The following is a 21,354-nucleotide window of genomic DNA, read 5'->3' on the forward strand; positions in this document are numbered from 1 at the left end:
AGGGAGCTGTAAGCTAACTGACAGAGTAGGGAACTGTAAGCGAACTGACAGAGTAGGGAGCTGTAAGCTAACTGACAGAGTAGGGAGCTGTAAGCTAACTGACAGAGTAGGGAACTGTAAGCTAACTGACAGAGTAGGGAGCTGTAAGCTAACTGACAGAGTAGGGAGCTGTAAGCTAACTGACAGAGTAGGGAACTGTAAGCTATTTGGAGCTGTAAGCTAACTGACAGAGTAGGGAACTGTAAGCTAACTGACAGAGTAGGGAACTGTAAGCTAACTGACAGAGTAGGGAGCTGTAAGCTAACTGACAGAGTAGGGAGCTGGAAGCTAACTGACAGAGTAGGGAGCTGGAAGCTAACTGACAGAGTAGGGAGCTGGAAGCTAACTGACAGAGTAGGGAACTGTAAGCTAACTGACAGAGTAGGGAACTGTAAGCTAACTGACAGAGTAGGGAACTGTAAGCTAACTGACAGAGTAGGGAACTGGTAGCTAACTGACAGAGAAGGGAACTGTAAGCTAACTGACAGAGTAGGGAACTGTAAGCCAACTGACAGTACGGAGCTGTAAGCTAATTGGAGCTGTAAGCTAACTGACAGAGTAGGGAACTGGAAGCTAACTGACAGAGTAGGGAACTGTAAGCTAACTGACAGAGTAGGGAGCTGTAAGCTAACTGACAGAGTAGGGAACTGGAAGCTAACTGACAGAGTAGGGAACTGGAATCTAACTGACAGAATAGGTAAGCTAACTGGAGCTGTAAGCTAACTGACAGAGTAGGGAGCTGTAAGCTAACTGACAGAGTAGGGAGCTGTAAGATAACTGACAGAGTAGGGAGCTGTAAACTAACTGACAGAGTAGGTAAGCTAACTGGAGTTGTAAGCTAACTGACAGAATAGGGAGCTATACTGAACAAAAATGTAAACACAACATGTAAAGCGCTGGACCCATGTTTCATGAGCTGAAATAAAAGATCCCAGAAATGTTCCATGTGCACAAAAAGCTTATTTCTCTCAAATTCTGAGCACTAATTTGTTTACATCCCTGATAGTGAGCATTTCTCCTTTGCCAAGATAATCAATCCACTTGACAGGTGTGGCATATCAAGAAGCTAATTCAACAGCATGATCATTACACAGGTGCACCTTGTGCTGGGGACAATAAAAGGCCACTTTAAAATGTGCATTTTTGTAACACACACAATGCCACAGGTATCTCAAGTTGTGAGGGAGTGTGCAATTGGCCTGCTGACTGCAGGAATATCCACCAAAGCTTTTGGCAATGAATTGATTGTTAATTTCTCTACCATAAGCCGTCTCTACAACGTCGTTTTAGAGAATTTGGCAGTGTATCCAACCGGCCTCACAACCGTAGACCAGGTGTAACCACGCCAGCCCAGGACCCCCACATCTGGCTTATTCACCTGCGGGATCGTCTGAGACCAGCCACCCCAACAGCTGATGAAAGTGAGGGGTATTGATGTCTGTAATAAAGCCCTTTTGTGGGAAAAAACATATTCTGATTGGCTGGGCCTGGCACCCCAGTCATGTGACATCAAAAGATTAGGCCCTAATGAATTTATTTCAATTGACTGATTTCCTTATATGAGCTGTAACTCAGTAAAATCATTGAAATTGTTGCATTTATATTTTTGTTTAGTGTACTGTAGCTAGCTTTGTAGCCATGGCCTGTGCTCATTCAATTATTTAGCTAGCTAGCTAGCTGGTGGATGTTTTCCTTTTGTAACCAGGGAGAGGAAAGCAACATTCACCTCCTCAAATGCTGTTTACATTGATATCCATACTGAATGCTGTTTACATTGATGTCCATACTGAATGCTGTTTACATTGATATCCATACTGAATGCTGTTTACATTGATATCCATACTGAATGCTGTTTACATTGATGTCCATACTGAATGCTGTTTACATTGATGTCCATACTGAATGCTATTTACATTAATATCCATACTGAATGCTGTTTACATTAATATCCATACTGAATGCTGTTTACATTGATATCCATACTGAATGCAGAACGTACTGGACCTCATGGGCACCCTTAACCTTCAAATGTTTTGTGCAAATGACTTAAAGTTAAGGAAACTTTAAGGGGAAAATGTACATATAATGTTTTATGCAACCGGGCCATGGGGGTTAGAAGTCAGCGGATGATGCAACCGGGCCCAGGGGTTAGAAGTCAGCGGATGATGCAACCGGGCCCAGGGGTTAGAAGTCAGCGGATGATATGGGGAGCTTGCTCTTGCCAGAACTTCTAGATCTTTAATGTTTTTGTAGTTTTTTTTCAGATGTACTATTAACTTCTATTAGGTCCTATCCTTGTTTGTACAGTTTAAAAAATATATTGGTTTCTCTTTTTCAGGACAGACAAGACATGTAGACACAGAGAGAAATATTGATAAAATAATGAAAAAGAAGAAAGAGAAAGAGAATATTGAAGGATTAAATCAATCAGATGAATTGTGAAAACAACCCCTCTCTCTTTGTGAACAATAAATCAAATGAAAACAACAGAAAAAAACTTCCATGAGATAATAAATAAATATAAAACACAGTTAAAGCTTATACGTAAACCGTAGCAGTGAAAGTAGCGATTTCAGAGTAGTAACCATGGTGATGACGATGGTAGTCATAGTAACCGTAGTAGTGGTGGTTGTACCGTAGAGTGTAAAAAGAACGGATGGAGCCATCGATGACTTCACCCTGTGTGATGTCTGAAGATCAGGAAGTGTTGTGTTAGTGTTGAGTAATCTTCCTCCATGGAAACGTTGTTCAGTTTTAGCCACACTAGGAAGTGACGTTGAAGACGTCTCCTTTTTATCCATGTCAAACTTGGTGCAAAACCACGCCCACAAGAAACATAGCAACATTCAAAGCTATGCTGATTGGTCAGAGTTGGTTGTTCCCTGTAAGAAGGCGTGAGAGAAGGAAGAATGCTAGAGAGGGAATCCCCACCAAAACAAACCATTGCCTTCCATACCTTGCATTTTCCAGAATTTGGATATGAATTTGCGATTTCACCAGATTTAAAAGACTGACCCTAGCCCCCTGGCACATAGATTATAGCAGCATAGATACTGGAGGCTGAGACAGGGGTGGGTTGGGGGAGGTAAGTAAGCTGTGAATTATATCAAGTGTTATCGCTATCTTACAATGCCGATTGGGCGGAAGCTGTGTAGTAGCGCGTCTAGCCTGGTCTGTTGATATCCCTCTAGTGGTGTGGGGTCTATACTCAGCCTGGTCTGTTGATATGCCTCTAGTGGTGTTGGGTCTATACTCAGCCTGGTCTGTTGATATCCCTCTAGTGGTGTGGGGTCTATACTCAGCCTGGTCTGTTGATATCCCTCTAGTGGTGTGGGGTCTATACTCAGCCTGGTCTGTTGATATCCCTCTAGTGGTGTGGGGTCTATACTCAGCCTGGTCTGTTGATATCCCTCTAGTGGTGTGGGGTCTATACTCAGCCTGGTCTGTTGATATCCCTCTAGTGGTGTGGGTTCTATACTCATCCTGGTCTGTTGATATCCCTCTAGTGGTGTGGGGTCTATACTCAGCCTGGTCTGTTGATATCCCTCTAGTGGTGTGGAGGCTGTGCTTTGGCAGTGGGTGGGGTTATATTCTGCCTGGTTGGCCCTGTCCGGGGGTATCGTTGGAGGGGTTATATTCTGCCTGGTTGGCCCTGTCCGGGGGTATCGTTGGAGGGGTTATATTCTGCCTGGTTGGCCCTGTCCGGGGGTATCGTTGGAGGGGTTATATTCTGCCTGGTTGGCCCTGTCCGGGGGTATCGTTGGAGGGGTTATATTCTGCCTGGTTGGCCCTGTCCGGGGGTATCGTTGGAGGGGTTATATTCTGCCTGGTTGGCCCTGTCCGGGGGTATCGTTGGAGGGGTTATATTCTGCCTGGTTGGCCCTGTCCGGGGGTATCATTGGACGGGGCCACAGTGTTTGCTAGTGGCATGGCAAGCACGAGCAAACTGAGAACTTCACGTCCGCGGGGATTGGTTTTGCACCAAGTTTGGCGAGGATAAAAAAACACCTTGCAGGCTAGCTCAGTTCTGCCCCCTCTTGAAGGCTGACCGGGGTACTGCTGGCTGTATATTATCCTTTAACTTCTTCTGTGCGCAATTTTTAAATAATCAGTTCAAGGACATACATCTGGTGAAATAGAAGCAAGTATTGGTACAATGATTGTGTTAGAAAAAAATGGTATATCCACAAATATTGACCACGATGAACGTCATACATATTGACTATAATGGTGGATCCTGCTTTCTGAAAACATTGCCTGGAGTACCCCGGTCGGCCTTGAAAGAGGGGGCAGAACAGAGCTTGTCTGCAGTACCCCGGTCGGCCTTGACAGAGCAGGCAGCAGTTCTCCTCTGGGTTGGATTAATCATCAATAAAAAACAGAGTTACTCCACCCCCGTCACCCCAGGATCCCGTTGATCCACCGCTGTATTGTAAGAGTTTGACTGGAGCAGTAGAGGAGAGGAGGAGGGAAGGAGATGAGGGGGGAAAAGTGTCTGAGTTTTGTTGCAGAGTTTATGTGTAGAGTTGTGTAATGTCCAATCACTCCTCTCTCCTGTGGTATAGTAGCCTGGTCATAGCAGATCACTCCTCCTCTCTCCTGTGGTATAGTAGCCTGGTCATAGCAGATCACTCCTCCTCTCTCCTGTGGTATAGTAGCCTGGTCATAGCAGATCACTCCTTCTCACCCTCCTCTCTCCTGTGGTATAGTAGCCCGGTCATAGCAGATCACTCCTCCTCTCTCCTGTGGTATAGTAGCCTGGTCATAGCAGATCACTCCTCTCTCCTGTGGTATAGTAGCCTGGTCATAGCAGATCACTCCTCCTCTCGCTTGTGGTATAGTAGCCTGGTCACAGCAGATCACCTCTCCTCTCTCCTGTGGTATAGTAGCCTGGTCATAGCAGATCACTCTTCCTCTCTCCTGTGGTATAGTAGCCTGGTCATAGCAGATCACTCCTTCTCTCCCTCCTCTCTCCTGTGGTATAGTAGCCTGGTCATAGCAGATCATTCCTTCTCTCTCCTGTGGTATAGTAGCCTGGTCATAACAGATCACTCCTCTCTCTTGTGGTATAGTAGCCTGGTCACAGCAGATCACTCCTCTCTCTTGTGGTATAGTAGCCTGGTCACAGCAGATCACTCCTCCTCTCTCCTGTGGTATAGTAGCCTGGTTATAGCGATAAGAAAAGAAGCAGGAAGGAAGGGCTTAACTTCTCCCTCCAGTCAGAACCTAGACTCCTTTTACACCCCTCCTCTCTGATGGTGAAAACATTTTCTCCTTTGAAATGTCTGTCTATTGTCTCTTCTCCCTGTCTGCCTGTCTCTCACTCCTCTCCTGCCTGTTAGTCTGTCTGTCCTTTCCTCCCTGCATCTGTTCATGAGTTATAAGGATGTCTGGAAGCAGTAGAGGAGGAGGACAGGAGGAGGGGGCTAGGATCCTGTTACCCCTAGCGCTGTTGTAGCTCTGGTTGCAACTTCATAATTGATGCATCGGTTACCTGGGGAAACAGCCTTGCTGTTTGTGTCGCCAAAGGTGACCAGTGTTGCGTTGTTGTTTATGTTGGTAGGGGTGACGGGGAGACTGTGTTGTCGGTAGGGCCTTGGCGGGCGGGAGCGGGAGGAGGAAGGGGGCTGGGCGGGGGGTGGAGGGGGCTTGCGGAGGGCGGGGTGGAGGTGGTGCTGGTATCGACTCAGCTCTGACTCCTCGTCGACGTCCGTGTCGTCGATCAGAGGGATGTTATGGATGAGGTCATTGATCAGGAATTCTGGGTGAGCCATGAAGTTATGGATGGAGTTCCGTGATTCCGTTTTCTCTCGGGTCTCGTACACGTTGGTACGGAAGGCGTTGACTACACGCATCTACAGGAGATGGAGAGAGGGGGAAGAAGAGAGAGGGAGAGTGAGGAAGAGGAAAGAGGGAAGGAGAGAGTGAGTGAGGGGGAGGAGAGGAGAGAGGGAGACAGGCAGACTTGAACGGATGGACGGAGGGACAGACACTCAGGACCAGGTGGCTGCAGTCTCACAGCTATCTGACCTCTTACCCCTGACCCTTGAGCCTTGACTAGGGCTGCAAAGTTCCTTTTACTTTTCAAAAAAGGTTTTCCAGAAATCCCAGTAGAAGGAATTCTGAAATCAGGAGCGAATAACCAGGAAATCCAGAAATACTCTAACTGGGATTTCTAGAAAATGGGACTGGAGCACTACCAGACCCTGTCTGTCAGTCTCTAAAACAGTTTGATGTTGCTGGGACTGGAGCACTACCAGACCCTGTCTGTCAGTCTCTAAAACAGTTTGATGTTGCTGGGACTGGAGCACTACCAGACCCTGTCTGTCAGTCTCTAAAACAGTTTGATGTTACTGGGACTGGAGCACTACCAGACCCTGTCTGTCAGTCTCTGAAACAGTTTGATGTTGCTGGGACTGGAGCACTACCAGACCCTGTCTGTCAGTCTCTAAAACAGTTTGATGTTGCTGGGACTGGAGCACTATCAGACCCTGTCTGTCAGTCTCTAAAACTGTTTGATGTTACTGGGACTGGAGCACTACCAGACCCTGTCTGTCAGTCTCTGAAACAGTTTGATGTTGCTGGGACTGGAGCACTACCAGACCCTGTCTGTCAGTCTCTAAAACAGTTTGATGTTGCTGGGACTGGAGCACTACCAGACCCTGTCTGTCAGTCTCTAAAACAGTTTGATGTTGCTGGGACTGGAGCACTACCAGACCCTGTCTGTCAGTCTCTAAAACAGTTTGATGTTGCTGGGACTGGAGCACTACCAGACCCTGTCTGTCAGTCTCTGAAACAGTTTGATGTTGCTGGGACTGGAGCACTACCAGACCCTGTCTGTCAGTCTCTAAAACAGTTTGTATATTTTTATGTAACCTTTATTTAACTAGGCAATTCAGTTAAGAACAAATTCTTATTTCACAATGATGGCCTACACCGGCCATATTGTGCGGCGCCTTATGGGACTCCAAATCACGGACAGTTGTGATACAGCCTGGATTCAAACCGGGGAGTCTGTAGTGACGCCTCTAGCACTGAGATACAGTGCCGTAGACCGCGGCGCCACTCGGGAGTCCAGAGGTGTTGCTGGAAATAATCCTGGAACCCCTGCGGTTAGGGAGAATCTTGTCTCTTAAAAAGTGCTGGTTGCTCCCACATCAAATCAAAGTTGTCACAAAAAGAGACATTCGTGTCACTGCAAAGTTTCTTCAGGTACTCGTTTAGGGCAAAGAGTCGGCTGAAACGTTCAGAACGGGAGGGGGCCAGAAAAAAACGATTATTTTCCCTGGCGAGGGTGTTTAAAACATGTTTTTTGTCCTCAGATCGTCTAAAACGAAGATTGCTAAAAACCTATGTGAGTGACGATGGTGTCAATATTGGAGTAGTTTCAAATTTCAAATGTATTTATATAGCCCTTCTTACATCAGCTGATATCTCAAAGTGCTGTACAGAAACCCAGCCTAAAACCCCAAACAGCAAGCAATGCAGGTGTAGAAGCGTGTGCAGTCGGAGTTGATGGAAAAGCACACTGGCTCCTGGGTCGGTCCACAGACCGTATGGAGCCCAAAATCTATCACCATTGAGCTGCCCACAATGATGGTGGTCGTGATGGAATCCGATGAGGAAGAGACCTGCTGAAGTGTGGTGGCTGTGGGGAAGGGTGCCACTGGGAGGCCACCGGCTGTGGGGAAGGGTGCCACTGGGAGGCCACTGGCCGTGGGGAAGGGTACCACTGGGAGGCCACCGGCCGGGGGGAAGGGTACCACTGGGAGGCCACCGGCTGTGGGGAAGGGTGCCACTGGGAGGCCACCGGCTGTGGGGAAGGGTGCCACTGGGAGGCCACCGGCTGTGGGGAAGGGTGCCACTGGGAGGCCACCGGCTGTGGGGAAGGGTGCCACTGGGAGGCCACCGGCTGTGGGGTATACCGTCAGGATCCGTGCTGACTCCCTTGGGCTGGTAGGTCCGTACTAAGTCATATTTTGCAGAGGTGTCAAATACTTATTTCCCTCATTAAAATGCAAATCAATTTAGAACATTTTTGACATGCGTTTTTCTGGATTTTTTTGTTTTGTTGTTATTCTGTCTCTCACTGTTCAAATAAACCTACCATTAAAATTATAGACTGATCATTTCTTTGTCAGTAGGCAAACGTACAAAATCAGCAGGGGATCAAATACTTTTTTCCTTCACTGTATGGACATATTCTTATTCATTCCTTTACACTTGTGTGTATAAGGTAGTTGTTGTGAAATTGTTAGATTACTTGTTAGATATTACTGCACGGTCGGAACTAGAAGCACAAGCATTTCGCTACACTCGTATTAACATCTGCTAACCATGTGTATGTGACCAATAAAATTTGATTTGATTTGACCTGTCAAATAATTTATCCTGTTGTTGTCTATAGTCAATACCTGTCACATATGTTATCATGTTGCTGTCTATAGATGCCCTCAATCTCACACAAATGATCATGGGACCGACGACGTACCACCCTAAATCTGTAAAAACGGGCACCCTCATAGATATCACCCTGACCAACCTGCCCTCTAAATACACTTCTGCTGTCTTCAACCAGGATCTCAGCGATCACTTGACTCATTGCCTGCGTCCGTAATGGGTCCACGGTCAAACGACCATCCCTCATCACTGTCAAACGCTCCCTAAAACACTTCAGTGAGCAGGCCTTTCTAATCGACCTGGTCCGGGTATCCTGGAAGGATATTGACCTCATTCCATCAGTAGAGGATGCCTGGTTATTCTTTTAAAGTGCTTTCCTCACCATCTTAAATAAGCATGCCCCATTCAAAAAATGTAGAACTAAGAAAAGATATAGCCCTTGGTTCACTCCAGACCTGACTGCCCTTGACCAGCACAAAAACATCCTGTGGCGTACTGCATTAGCATCGAACAGCCCCCGTGATATGCAACTTTTCAGGGAAGTTAGAAACCAATACACACAAGCAGTTAGGAAAGCAAAGGTTAGCTTTTTCAAACAGAAATTTGCATCCTGTAGCACAAACTCCAAAAAGTTCTGGGACACTGTAAAGTCCATGGAGAATAAGAGCACCTCCTCCCAGCTGCCCACTGCACTGAGGCTAGGAAACACTGTCACCACCGATAAATCTACGATAATCGAGAATTTCAATAAGCATTTTTCTATGGCTGGTCATGCTTTCCACCTGGCTACCCCTACCCCGGTCAACTGCTCTGCACCCCCCACAGCAACTTGCCCAAGCCTCCCCCATTTCTCCTTCACCCAAATCCAGATAGCTGATGTTCTGGAAGAGCGGCAAAGTCTGGACCCCTACAAATCAGCTGGACTAGACAATCTGGACTCTCTCTTTCTAAAACTATCCGCCACAATTGTTGCAACCCCTATTACTAGCCTGTTCAACCACTCTTCTGTATCGTTTGAGATCCCCAAAGATTGGAAAGCTCTTCAAAGGGGGACACACTCTAGACCCAAACTATTAAAGACCTATATCTATCCTACCCTGCCTTTCCAAGGTCTTCAAAAGCCAAGTTAACAAACAGATCACCGACCATTTCAAATCCCACCGTACCTTCTCCGCTATGCAATCTGGTTTCCGAGCTGGTCATTGGTGCACCTCAGCCACGCTCAAGGTCCTAAATGATACCATAACCGCCATCAATAAAATACAATACTGTGCAGCCGTATTCATCGACCTGGCCAAGGCTTTCGACTCTGTCAATCACCACATTCTTATCGGCAGACTCAACAGCCTTGGTTTCTCTAATGACTGCCTCGCCTGGTTCACCAACTACTTCTCAGACAGAGTTCAGTGTGTCAAATCAGAGGGCCTGTTGTCCGGACCTCTGGCAGTCTCTATGGGGGTGCCACAGGGTTAAATTCTCGGGCCAACTCTCTTCTCTGTATACATCAAGGATGTCGCTCTCGCTGCTGGTGATTCTTTGATCCACCTCTACGCAGACGACACCATTCTGTATACTTCTGGCCCTTCTTTGGACACTGTGTTCACAAACCTCAAGACGAGCTTCAATGCAATACAACTCTCCTTCCGTGGCCTCCAACTGCTCTTAAATGCAAGTAAAACTAAATGCATGCTCTTCAACCGATCGCTGCCCGCACCTGCCTGCCCGTCCAGCATCACTACTCTGGACGGCTCTGACTTAGAATATGTGGACAACTACAAATACCTAGGTGTCTAGTTAGACTGTAAACTCTCTTTCCAGACTCACATTAAACATCTCCAATCCAAAATTAAATCTAGAATCGGCTTCCTATTTCGCAACAAAGCCTCCTTCACTCATGCTGCCAAACATACCCTCCTAAAACTGACCATCCTACCGATCCTCAACTTCGGCGGTGTCATTTACAAAATAGCCTCCAACACTCTACTCAACAAATTGGATGCAGTCTATCACAGTGCCATCCGTTTTGTCACCAAAGCCCCATATACTACCCACCATTGCGACCTGTACGCTCTCGTTGGCTGGCCCTCGCTTCATACTCATCGCCAAACCCAATGGCTCCAGGTCATCTACAAGTCTCTGCTAGGTAAAGTCCCCCCTTATCTCAGCTCACTGGTCACCATAGCAGCACCCACTCGTAGCACGCGCTCCAGCAGGTATATCTCACTGGTCACCCACAAAGCCAATTCTTCCTTTGGCGGCCTCTCCTTCCAGTTCTCTTCTTCCAATGACTGGAACAAACTGCAAAAATCACTAAAGCTGGAGACTCTTATCTCCCTCACAAGCTTTAACACCAGCTGTCAGAGCAGCTTACAGATCACTGCAGCTGTACATAGCCCATCTGTAAATAGCCCATCCAACTACCTCATCCCCATACTGTATTTATTTATTTATCTTGCACCTTTGCACCCCAGTATCTCTACTTGCACATTCATTTTTACATTTACATTTACGTCATTTAGCAGACGCTCTTATCCAGAGCGACTTACAAATTGGTGCATTCACCTTATGATATCCAGTGGAACAACCACTTTACAATAGTACATCTATATCTTTTTTTTTTGGGGGGGGGGGGTTAGAAGGATCACTATATCCTATCCCAGGTATTCCTTAAAGAGGTGGGGTTTCAGGTGTCTTCTGCACATTCTACCATTCCAGTGTTTAATTGCTATGTTGTAATTACTTCGCCACCATGGCCTATTTATTGCCTTTACCTCCCTTATCCTACCTCATTTGCACATGCTGTATATAGACTTTTTATTCTACTGTATTATTGATTGTATGTTTGTTTATTCCATGTGTAACTCTGCGTTGTCGTATGTGTCGAACTGCTTTGCTTTTTCTTGGCCAGGTCGCAGTTGCAAATGAGAACTTGTTCTCAACTAGCCTACCTGGTTAAACAAAGGTGAAAAAAAACGAAAACAAATACCAACCTATTCTACAGCTATCTATCAGTAGGTCTACAGCTATCTATCAGTAGGTCTACAGCTAGCTATCAGTAGGTCTACAGCTAGCTATCAGTAGGTCTACAGCTAGCTATCAGTAGGTCTACAGCTATCTATCAGTAGGTCTACAGCTATCTATCAGTACGTCTACAGCCATCTATCAGTAGGTCTACAGCTATCTATCAGTAGGTCTACAGCTATCTATCAGTAGGTCTACATACAGACCTATTCTACAGCTATCTATCAGTAGGTCTACAGATATCTATCAGTAGGTCTACATACAAACCTATTCTACAGCTATCTATCAGTACGTCTACAGCCATCTATCAGTAGGTCTACAGCTATCTATCAGTAGGTCTACAGCTATCTATCAGTAGGTCTATATACAAACCTATTCTACAGCTATCTATCAGTAGGTCTACATACAGACCTATTCTACAGCTATCTATCAGTAGGTCTACAGCTGTCTATCAGTAGGTCTACAGCTATCTATCAGTAGGTCTACAGCTATCTATCAGTAGGTCTACAGCTATCTATCAATAGGTCTACAGCTATCTATCAGTAGGTCTACAGCTATCTATCAGTAGGTCTACAGCTAGCTATCAGTAGGACTACAGCTATCTATCAGTAGGTCTACAGCTAGCTATCAGTAGATCTACAGCTATCCATCAGTAGGTCTACAGCCAGCTATCAGTAGGTCTACAGCTATCTATCAGTAGGTCTACATACAAACCTATTCTACAGCTATCTATTAGTAGGTCTACAGCCAGCTATCAGTAGGTCTACAGCTATCTATCAGTAGGTCTACAGCTAGCTATCAGTAGGACTACAGCTATGTATCAGTAGGTCTACAGCTATCTATCAGTAGGTCTACAGCTAGCTATCAGTAGGTCTACAGCTATCTATCAGTAGGTCTACATACAAACCTATTCTACAGCTATCTATTAGTAGGTCTACAGCCAGCTATCAGTAGGTCTACAGCTATCTATCAGTAGGTCTACAGCTATCTATCAGTAGGTCTACAGCTATCTATCAGTAGGTCTACAGCTATCCATCAGTAGGTCTACAGCTATCTATCAGTAGGTCTACAGCTATCTATCAGTAGGTCTACAGCTATCTATCAGTAGGTCTACAGCTAGCTATCAGTAGGACTACAGCTATCTATCAGTAGGTCTACATACAAACCTATTCTACAGCTATCTATTAGTAGGTCTACAGCCAGCTATCAGTAGGTCTACAGCTATCTATCAGTAGGTCTACAGCTAGCTATCAGTAGGACTACAGCTATCTATCAGTAGGGCTACAGCTATCTATCAGTAGGTCTACAGCTAGCTATCAGTAGGTCTACAGCTATCTATCAGTAGGTCTACAGTTATAGAGTTACTTTAGAGTTATAAAGAGTACAGATACAAAGACAAAGAGAGACAGAGACACACAGAGACACACAGAGAGACACAGAGAGACGCAGAGAGACAGACACAGAGAGACACAGAGAGACACAAAGAGACACAGAGAGACACAGAGAGACAGACAGAAAGACAGAGAGACAGATGGAGAGACAGACAGAGAGACAGACAGAGAGACAGACAGACAGAGAGACAGAGAGTTAGACAGAGAGAGAGAGACACAGAGAGAGAGAGACACAGAGAGAGACAGAGAGACAGACAGAAAGACAGAGAGACAGATGGAGAGACAGACAGAGAGACAGACAGAGAGACAGACAGACAGAGAGACAGAGAGTTAGACAGAGAGAGAGAGACACAGAGAGACACAGAGAGAGAGAAACAGAGAGACACAGAGAGACAGACACAAAGAGACAGAGACACACACAGAGAGACACACAGAGAGACAGACACAGAGAGACACAGAGAGACACAGAGAGACACAGAGAGACAGACAGAGAGAGACACAGAGAGACACAGAGAGACACAGAGAGACACAGAGAGACACAGAGAGACAGACAGAGAGAGACACAGAGACAGACAGATACAGACAGAGAGAGACAGAGAGACAGACAGAGAGAGACACAGAGAGACAGAGCAGACAGACAGAGAGAGAGAGACACAGAGAGACAGAGAGAGAGACACAGAGACACAGAGAGAGAGACACAGAGACACAGAGAGACAGAGAGACAGACAGAGAGACAGACAGAGAGACACAGAGAGACAGAGAGAGACACAGAGAGACAGAGAGAGAGACAGAGAGAGACACAGCACAGACAGACAGACAGACAGACAGACAGACAGACAGACAGACAGACAGACAGACAGACAGACAGACAGACAGACAGACAGACAGACAGACAGACAGACAGACAGACAGACACAGAGAGACAGAGAGACAGAGAGAGAGAGACACAGAGAGACAGAGACACAGAGACACAGAGAGAGAGAGACAGAGAGACACAGAGAGACACAGAGAGAGAGAGACAGAGAGACACAGAGAGACACAGAGAGACACAGAGAGAGACACAGAGAGACAGAGAGACAGAGTGACACAGAGAGACAGACAGAGAGACACAGAGAGACAGAGACAGAGAGACAGAGAGAGAGACACAGAGAGACAGAGAGACACAGAGAGACAGAGACAGAGAGAGAGAGACACAGAGAGAGACAGAGAGAGACAGAGACAGAGACAGAGACAGAGAGAGAGAGAGAGAGAGAGAGAGAGAGAGAGACAGAGAGAGAGAGAGAGAGAGAGAGAGAGAGACACAGAGAGAGAGAGAGAGAGAGAGAGAGAGAGAGAGACACAGAGAGACACAGAGAGACACAGAGAGAGAGAGAGACACAGAGAGACACAGAGAGAGAGAGAGACACAGAGAGACAGACAGAGAGACAGACAGAGAGACAGACAGAGAGTGACAGACAGAGAGACAGACAGAGAGACAGAGAGAGACACAGAGAGACACAGAGAGACACAGAGAGACAGAGAGAGTAAAGATATGATACCTGTGTCTGTATGCGGCTGAGTCCTCTACACCAGAGTATCTGTCCTCGTCGTAGCTCTCTCTCAGCACAGTCGATCTCTCCCTCTTCGTCTCCATCGTCCATCTCTTCCTCTTCCTCTACCGCCGCCATCGCTGCCCCCGCCTCCTTCAGACAGGGTAATTGGTCGCTGGGAACCGTGGCGATCACCTGTCCCCGATAATGCACACGGAGACAGTCGTGAGACGGAAAAGCTAGTACTATTCTACACACACACACACACACACACACACACACACACACACACACACACACACACACACACACACACACACACACACACACACACACACCACACACACACACACACAGACACAGACACACAGACACACACACACGCACACACACACACACGCTAGTGATGCGTGGGTTGACTTATAACCCGCAGTCCCCGTGGTTATATAGTTGGTGGGTTTAGGGTCATCAAATATGAGTGGATAGATGTCGTGAATGGAACATTCATATATAATATATATAATATAAATAGGCTACATTAACTAACTGTATCTGGTGTAGCCTCAGCTTTAGGTCCTAACTGTATCTGGTGTAGCCTCAGCTTTAGGTCCTAACTGTATCTGGTGTAGCCTCAGCTTTAGGGCATAACTGTATCTGGTGTAGCCTCAGCTTTAGGTCCTAAGTGTATCTGGTGTTAGTGTAGCCTCAGCTTTAGGGGACAACTGTATCTGGTGTAGCCTCAGCTTTAGGTCCTAACTGTATCTGGTGTAGCCTCAGCTTTAGATCCTAACTGTATCTGGTGTTAGTGTAGCCTCAGCTTTAGGACCTAACTGTATCTGGTTTAGCCTCAGCTTTAGGACCTAACTGTATCTGGTGTAGCCTCAGCTTTAGGTCCTAACTGTATCTGGTGTTAGTGTAGCCTCAGCTTTAGGACCTAACTGTATCTGGTGTAGCCTCAGATTTAGGACCTAACTGTAACTGGTGTAGCCTCAGCTTTAGGTCCTAACTGTATCTGGTGTTAGTGTAGCCTCAGCTTTAGGTCCTAACTGTATCTGGTGTAGCCTCAGCTTTAGGTCCTAACTGTATCTGGTGTAGCCTCAGCTTTAGGTCCTAACTGTATCTGGTGTAGCCTCAGCTTTAGGTCCTAACTGTATCTGGTGTTAGTGTAGCCTCAGCTTTAGGTCCTAACTGTATCTGGTGTAGCCTCAGCTTTAGGTCCTAACTGTATCTGGTGTTAGTGTATTCTCAGCTTTAGGTCCTAACTGTATCTGGTGTAGCCTCAGCTTTAGGTCCTAACTGTATCTGGTGTAGCCTCAGCTTTAGGTCCTAACTGTATCTGGTGTTAGTGTAGCCTCAGCTTTAGGACCTAACTGTATCTGGTGTAGCCTCAGCTTTAGGTCCTAACTGTATCTGGTGTTAGTGTAGCCTCAGCTTTAGGTCCTAACTGTGTCTGGTGTAGCCTCAGCTTTAGGTCCTAACTGTATCTGGTGTAGCCTCAGCTTTAGGTCCTAACTGTATCTGGTGTAGCCTCAGATTTAGGACCTAACTGTATCTGGTGTAGCCTCAGCTTTAGGGCCTAACTGTATCTGGTGTTAGTGTAGCCTCAGCTTTAGGACCTAACTGTATCTGGTGTAGCCTCAGCTTTAGGTCCTAACTGTATCTGGTGTTAGTGTAGCCTCAGCTTTAGGTCCTAAGTGTATCCGGTGTAGCCTCAGCTTTAGGTCCTAACTGTATCTGGTTTTAGTGTAGCCTCAGCTTTAGGTCCTAACTGTATCTGGTGTAGCCTCAGCTTTAGGTCCTAACTGTATCTGGTGTAGCCTCAGCTTTAGGTCCTAACTGTATCTGGTGTAGCCTCAGATTTAGGACCTAACTGTATCTGGTGTAGCCTCAGCTTTAGGTCCTAACTGTATCTAGTGTAGCCTCAGCTTTAGGTCCTAACTGTATCTGGTGTTAGTGTAGCCTCAGCTTTAGAGCCTAACTGTATTTGGTGTAGCCTCAGCTTTAGGTCCTAACTGTATCTGGTGTAGCCTCAGCTTTACGTCCTAACTGTATCTGGTGTAGCCTCAGCTTTAGGTCCTAACTGTATCTGGTGTAGCCTCAGCTTTAGGTCCTAACTGTATCTGGTGTTAGTGTAGCCTCAGCTTTAGGTCCTAACTGTATCTGGTGTAGCCTCAGCTTTAGGTCCTAACTGTATCTGGTGTTAGTGTAGCCTCAGCTTTAGGGCCTAACTGTATCTGGTGTAGCCTCAGCTTTAGGTCCTAACTGTATCTGGTGTAGACTCAGCTTTAGGTCCTAACTGTATCTGGTGTAGACTCAGCTTTAGGTCCTAACTGTGTCTGGTGTAGCCTCAGCTTTAGGTCCTAACTGTATCTGGTGTAGACTCAGCTTTAGGTCCTAACTGTATCTGGTGTAGCCTCAGCTTTAGGTCCTAACTGTATCTGGTGTAGCCTCAGCTTTAGGTCCTAACTGTATCTGGTGTAGCCTCAGCTTTAGGTCCTAACTGTATCTGGTGTTAGTTTAGCCTGAGCTTTAGGTCCTAACTGTATCTGGTGTTAGTGTAGCCTCAGCTTTAGGTCCTAACTGTATCTGGTGTAGCCTCAGCTTTAGGTCCTAACTGTATCTGGTGTTAGTGTAGCCTCAGCTTTAGAGCCTAACTGTATCTGGTGTAGCCTCAGCTTTAGGTCCTAACTGTATCTGGTGTAGCCTCAGCTTTAGGTCCTAACTGTATCTGGTGTTAGTGTAGCCTCAGCTTTAGGTCCTAACTGTATCTGGTGTAGCCTCAGCTTTAGGTCCTAACTGTATCTGGTGTAGCCTCAGCTTTAGGTCCTAACTGAGCTGGTGTTAGTGTAGCCTCAGCTTTAGGTCCTAACTGTATCTGGTGTAGCCTCAGCTTTAGGTCCTAACTGTATCTGGTGTTAGTGTAGCCTCAGCTTTAGGACCTAACTCTATCTGGTGTAGCCTCAGCTTCAGGTCCTAACTGTATCTGGTGTAGCCTCAGCTTTAGGTCCTAACTGTATCTGGTGTTAGTGTAGCCTCAGCTTTAGGTCCTAACTGTATCTGGTGTAGCCTCAGCTTTAGGTCCTAACTGTATCTGGTGTAGCCTCAGCTTTAGGTCCTAACTGTATCTGGTGTTAGTGTAGCCTCAGCTTTAGGTCCTAACTGTATCTGGTGTAGCCTCAGCTTTAGGACCTAACTGTACCTGGTGTAGCCTCAGCTTTAGGACATAACTGTTGTGCCAAAAACACTACAATTGCCAAATGCTTTTGGGAACTTGGGCAGAAAAAGTTAACGCCGATCCAACGAGGCAAAAAAGAAAATGTCAGAGTTTATTTCAATAAGAAAAATGTATATAAATGAATATAAAGAGAAGGGAAGAAAAAGAAATTTTTTGGAATATTAATGTTCAGGAAAAAGGAAAGTAATGTTTGGGACATATTCGGTGAATTGTTAAAAGAGGATGATAGCAGTGCTAAGTGTGATGATGTGAAGCGCTGTTACAAATTCGACAGTCACAAGACGAGGACTTCAAAATGGCAAGGGAACTCTGTAAGTTCAATGGAATGCTAGCCTAAATGAAATCTGGACACGGACTGTTGGTCAATAACCTCTCACATTGGCTAATATAATGTGAACTCCTGCAGAATTAAGCATTTCTTGCAGTAAAATGATAAACCAAATCTACATTTTTAACTCGGGAACAGGAGTGGAGAAATATGATGTATTTCTTTCAGTAGCTTGAGAGAATGAACGCATGGTTTAGGGACCGTCTGTAAAGGTGCCATTTTTATCAGCATCATAAAAGCTGACAGAATTTCAATCACATAAAAATTTGCATCCAAGTCGAACTGAAATCTTATCAAAAACATGTTGAGTCGTTTGAACAGCTTTTTAATTTTCTTAAAACCGGTCAAACGGATTTAGAAGTTTAGCAAAGAAATTCTAGACTGTTTTTTTGGGGGGATTTTTTTATGCCGTTATTCTGGTGAGCAAAAGTTTATTGAGTTTTCTCGTGCAACGACTAATGACAGAAGAAAAGCTGCGTGTATCTAATTATAAATAAGTGGACAAATAAATAGCGAAACAAAATGCTTGGAAATTATAAGCCGAAACATAGGCCTATCTAAAAGGCCTGTAAAAAAAAAAAGTTATATCTATGACTCTACAGCGCATTTTCTATACTAGCGGGTTAGGGTTGGGTTCGGGCCCCAGATTTGGACTTTATCGCATAACCTATAGTCAGGTGATTGCTGATGGGTTATTAGCAAACAGCTGACCCGTGCATCACTAACGCACACACACACACTGACCTGTCCCCAGAGTAATTCTCCCACTCCAACGAACAGACACCAGAGCCACTGCTCCACGCTGAGAGGAGCACAGCTGAATGGCTTGCCTCCCCACTGGACTATCACCACCTAGGGAACATAACATACACTACATGACCAACAGGATGTGGACACCTGCTCATCTACACTACATTACCAACAGGATATGGACACCTGCTCATCTACACTACATGACCAATAGGATGTGGACACCTGCTCATCTACACTACATGACCAACAGGATGTGGACACCTGCTCATCTACACTACATTACCAACAGGATGTGGACACCTGCTCATCTACACTACATGACCAACAGGATGTGGACACCTGCTCATCTACACTACATAACCAACAGGATGTGGACACCTGCTCATCTACACTACATGACCAACAGGATGTGGACACCTGCTCATCTACACTACATGACTAACATGATATGGACACCTGCTCATCTACACTACATGACTAACAGGATATGGACACCTGCTCATCTACACTACATGACCAACAGGATATGGACACCTGCTCATCTACACTACATTACCAACAGGATATGGACACCTGCTCATCTACACTACATGACTAACAGGATATGGACACCTGCTCATCTACACTACATGACCAACAGGATATGGACACCTGCTCATCTACACTACATGACTAACAGGATATGGACACCTGCTCATCTACACTACATGACTAGCAGGATGTGGACACCTGCTCATCTACACTACATGACTAACAGGATGTGGACACCTGCTCATCTACACTACATTATGGAGTTGGTCCCCCCTTTGCTGCTATAACAGCCTCCACTCTTCTGGGAAGGCTTTCCACTAGATGTTGGAACATTGCTGCTATAACAGCCTCCACTCTTCTGGGAAGGCTTTCCACTAGATGTTGGAACATTGCTGCTATAACAGCCTCCACTCTTCTGGGAAGGATTTCCACTAGATGTTGGAACATTGCTGCTTTAACAGCCTCCACTCTTCTGGGAAGGCTTTCCACTAGATGTTGGAACATTGCTGCTATAACAGCCTCCACTCTTCTGGGAAGGCTTTCCACTAGATGTTGGAATATTGCTGCTATAACAGCCTCCACTCTTCTGGGAAGGCTTTCCACTAGATGTTGGAACATTGCTGCTATTACAGCCTCCACTCTTCTGGGAAGGCTTTCCACTAGATGTTGCAGAGGACTTGCTTCCATTTAGCCACAAGAGCATTAATGAGGTCGATTAGGCCTGGCTCACTGTTGGCATTCCAATTTATCCCAAAGGTGTTCGATGGGGTTGAGGCCAGTCAAGTTTTTCCACACCAATCTCGACAAACAATTTCTGTATGGACCTTGCGTTGTGCACGGGGGCATTGTCATGCTGAAACAGGAAAGGGCCTTCCCCAAACTGTTGCCACAAAGTTGGAAGCACAGAATCATCTAGAATGTCATTGTATGCTGTAGCAGTAAGATTTCCCTTAACTGGAACTAAGGGGCCTGAACCATGAAAAACAGCCCCAGACCATTCGACTGCCAGATGGTGAAGCGTGATTCATCACTCCAGAGAACGCACTTCCACTGCTCCAGAGTCCAATGGCGGCGAGCTTTACACCACTCCAGCCAACACTTGGCATAGCGCATGGTGATCTTAGGCTTGTGTGTGGTCTGCTCAGCCATGGAAACACATTTCATGAAGCTCCAGACAAACAGTTGTTGTGCTGACGTTGCTCCAGAGGTGTTTTGGAACTCGGTAGTGGAGTGTTGCAACCGAGGACAGACGATTTTCCCGCGCTTCAGAACTTGGTGGTCCTGTCCTTTTAGTTTGTGTGGCCTTCCACAATAACAGCACTTACAGTTGGCCCGGGCACCTTCCACTCCACAATAACAACACTTACAGTTGGCCAGGGCAGCTTCCACTCCACAATAACAGCACTTACAGTTGGCCAGGGCACCTTCCACTCCACAATAACAGCACTTACAGTTGGCCAGGGCACCTTCCACTCCACAATAACAGCACTTACAGTTGGCCCGGACACCTTCCACTCCACAATAACAGCACTTACAGTTGGCCAGGGCACCTTCCACTCCACAATAACAGCACTTACAGTTGACCCGGGCACCTTCCACTCCACAATAACAGCACTTACAGTTGGCCAGGGCACCTTCCACTCCACAATAACAGCACTTACAGTTGGCCAGGGCACCTTCCACTCCACAATAACAGCGCTTACAGTTGACCACCTTCCACTCCACAATAAGAGCACTTACAGTTGGCCCGGGCACCTTCCACTCCACAATAACAGCACTTACAGTTGACCCGGGCACCTTCCACTCCACAATAACAGCGCTTACAGTTGGCCCGGGCAGCTTCCACTCCACAATAACAGCACTTACAGTTGGCCCTGGCAGCTTCCACTCCACAATAACAGCACTTACAGTTGGCCCTGGCAGCTTCCACTCCACAATAACAGCACTTACAGTTGACCCGGCACCTTCCACTCCACAATAAGAGCACTTACAGTTGGCCAGGGCAGCTTCCACTCCACAATAACACTTACAGTTGGGCCGGGCACCTTCCACTCCACAATAACAGCACTTACAGTTGGCCCGGGCAGCTCTTGCCAAACTGGCTTGGTGGAAAGGTAGTATTCTATG

At 46.2% G+C, this 21,354-nt stretch overlaps 1 protein-coding gene across 1 annotated transcript in view; it reads right to left on the reverse strand.

Moving 5' to 3' along the window:
* Positions 1–441: 441 nt before the first annotated feature.
* The window catches only part of LOC106593269 (plasma membrane calcium-transporting ATPase 2), a 335,713-nt gene continuing 314,800 nt past the window's right edge, over positions 442–21,354 (reverse strand). The window contains exons 24-26 of the mRNA XM_082959776.1: positions 18,688–18,795; positions 14,390–14,575; positions 442–5,894 (exon numbers count right to left, since the gene is read on the reverse strand). Of these exons, the coding sequence (XP_082815902.1) occupies positions 5,466–5,894; positions 14,390–14,575; positions 18,688–18,795 (723 nt within the window). The 3' untranslated portion in view covers positions 442–5,465. The remainder of the gene's footprint in view (positions 5,895–14,389; positions 14,576–18,687; positions 18,796–21,354) is intronic.

The sequence above is a fragment of the Salmo salar genome, chromosome 13 (assembly GCF_965601325.2).
Source record: "Salmo salar chromosome 13, fSalSal1, whole genome shotgun sequence".
In the NCBI taxonomy this organism is placed as follows: Eukaryota; Metazoa; Chordata; class Actinopteri; order Salmoniformes; family Salmonidae; genus Salmo; species Salmo salar.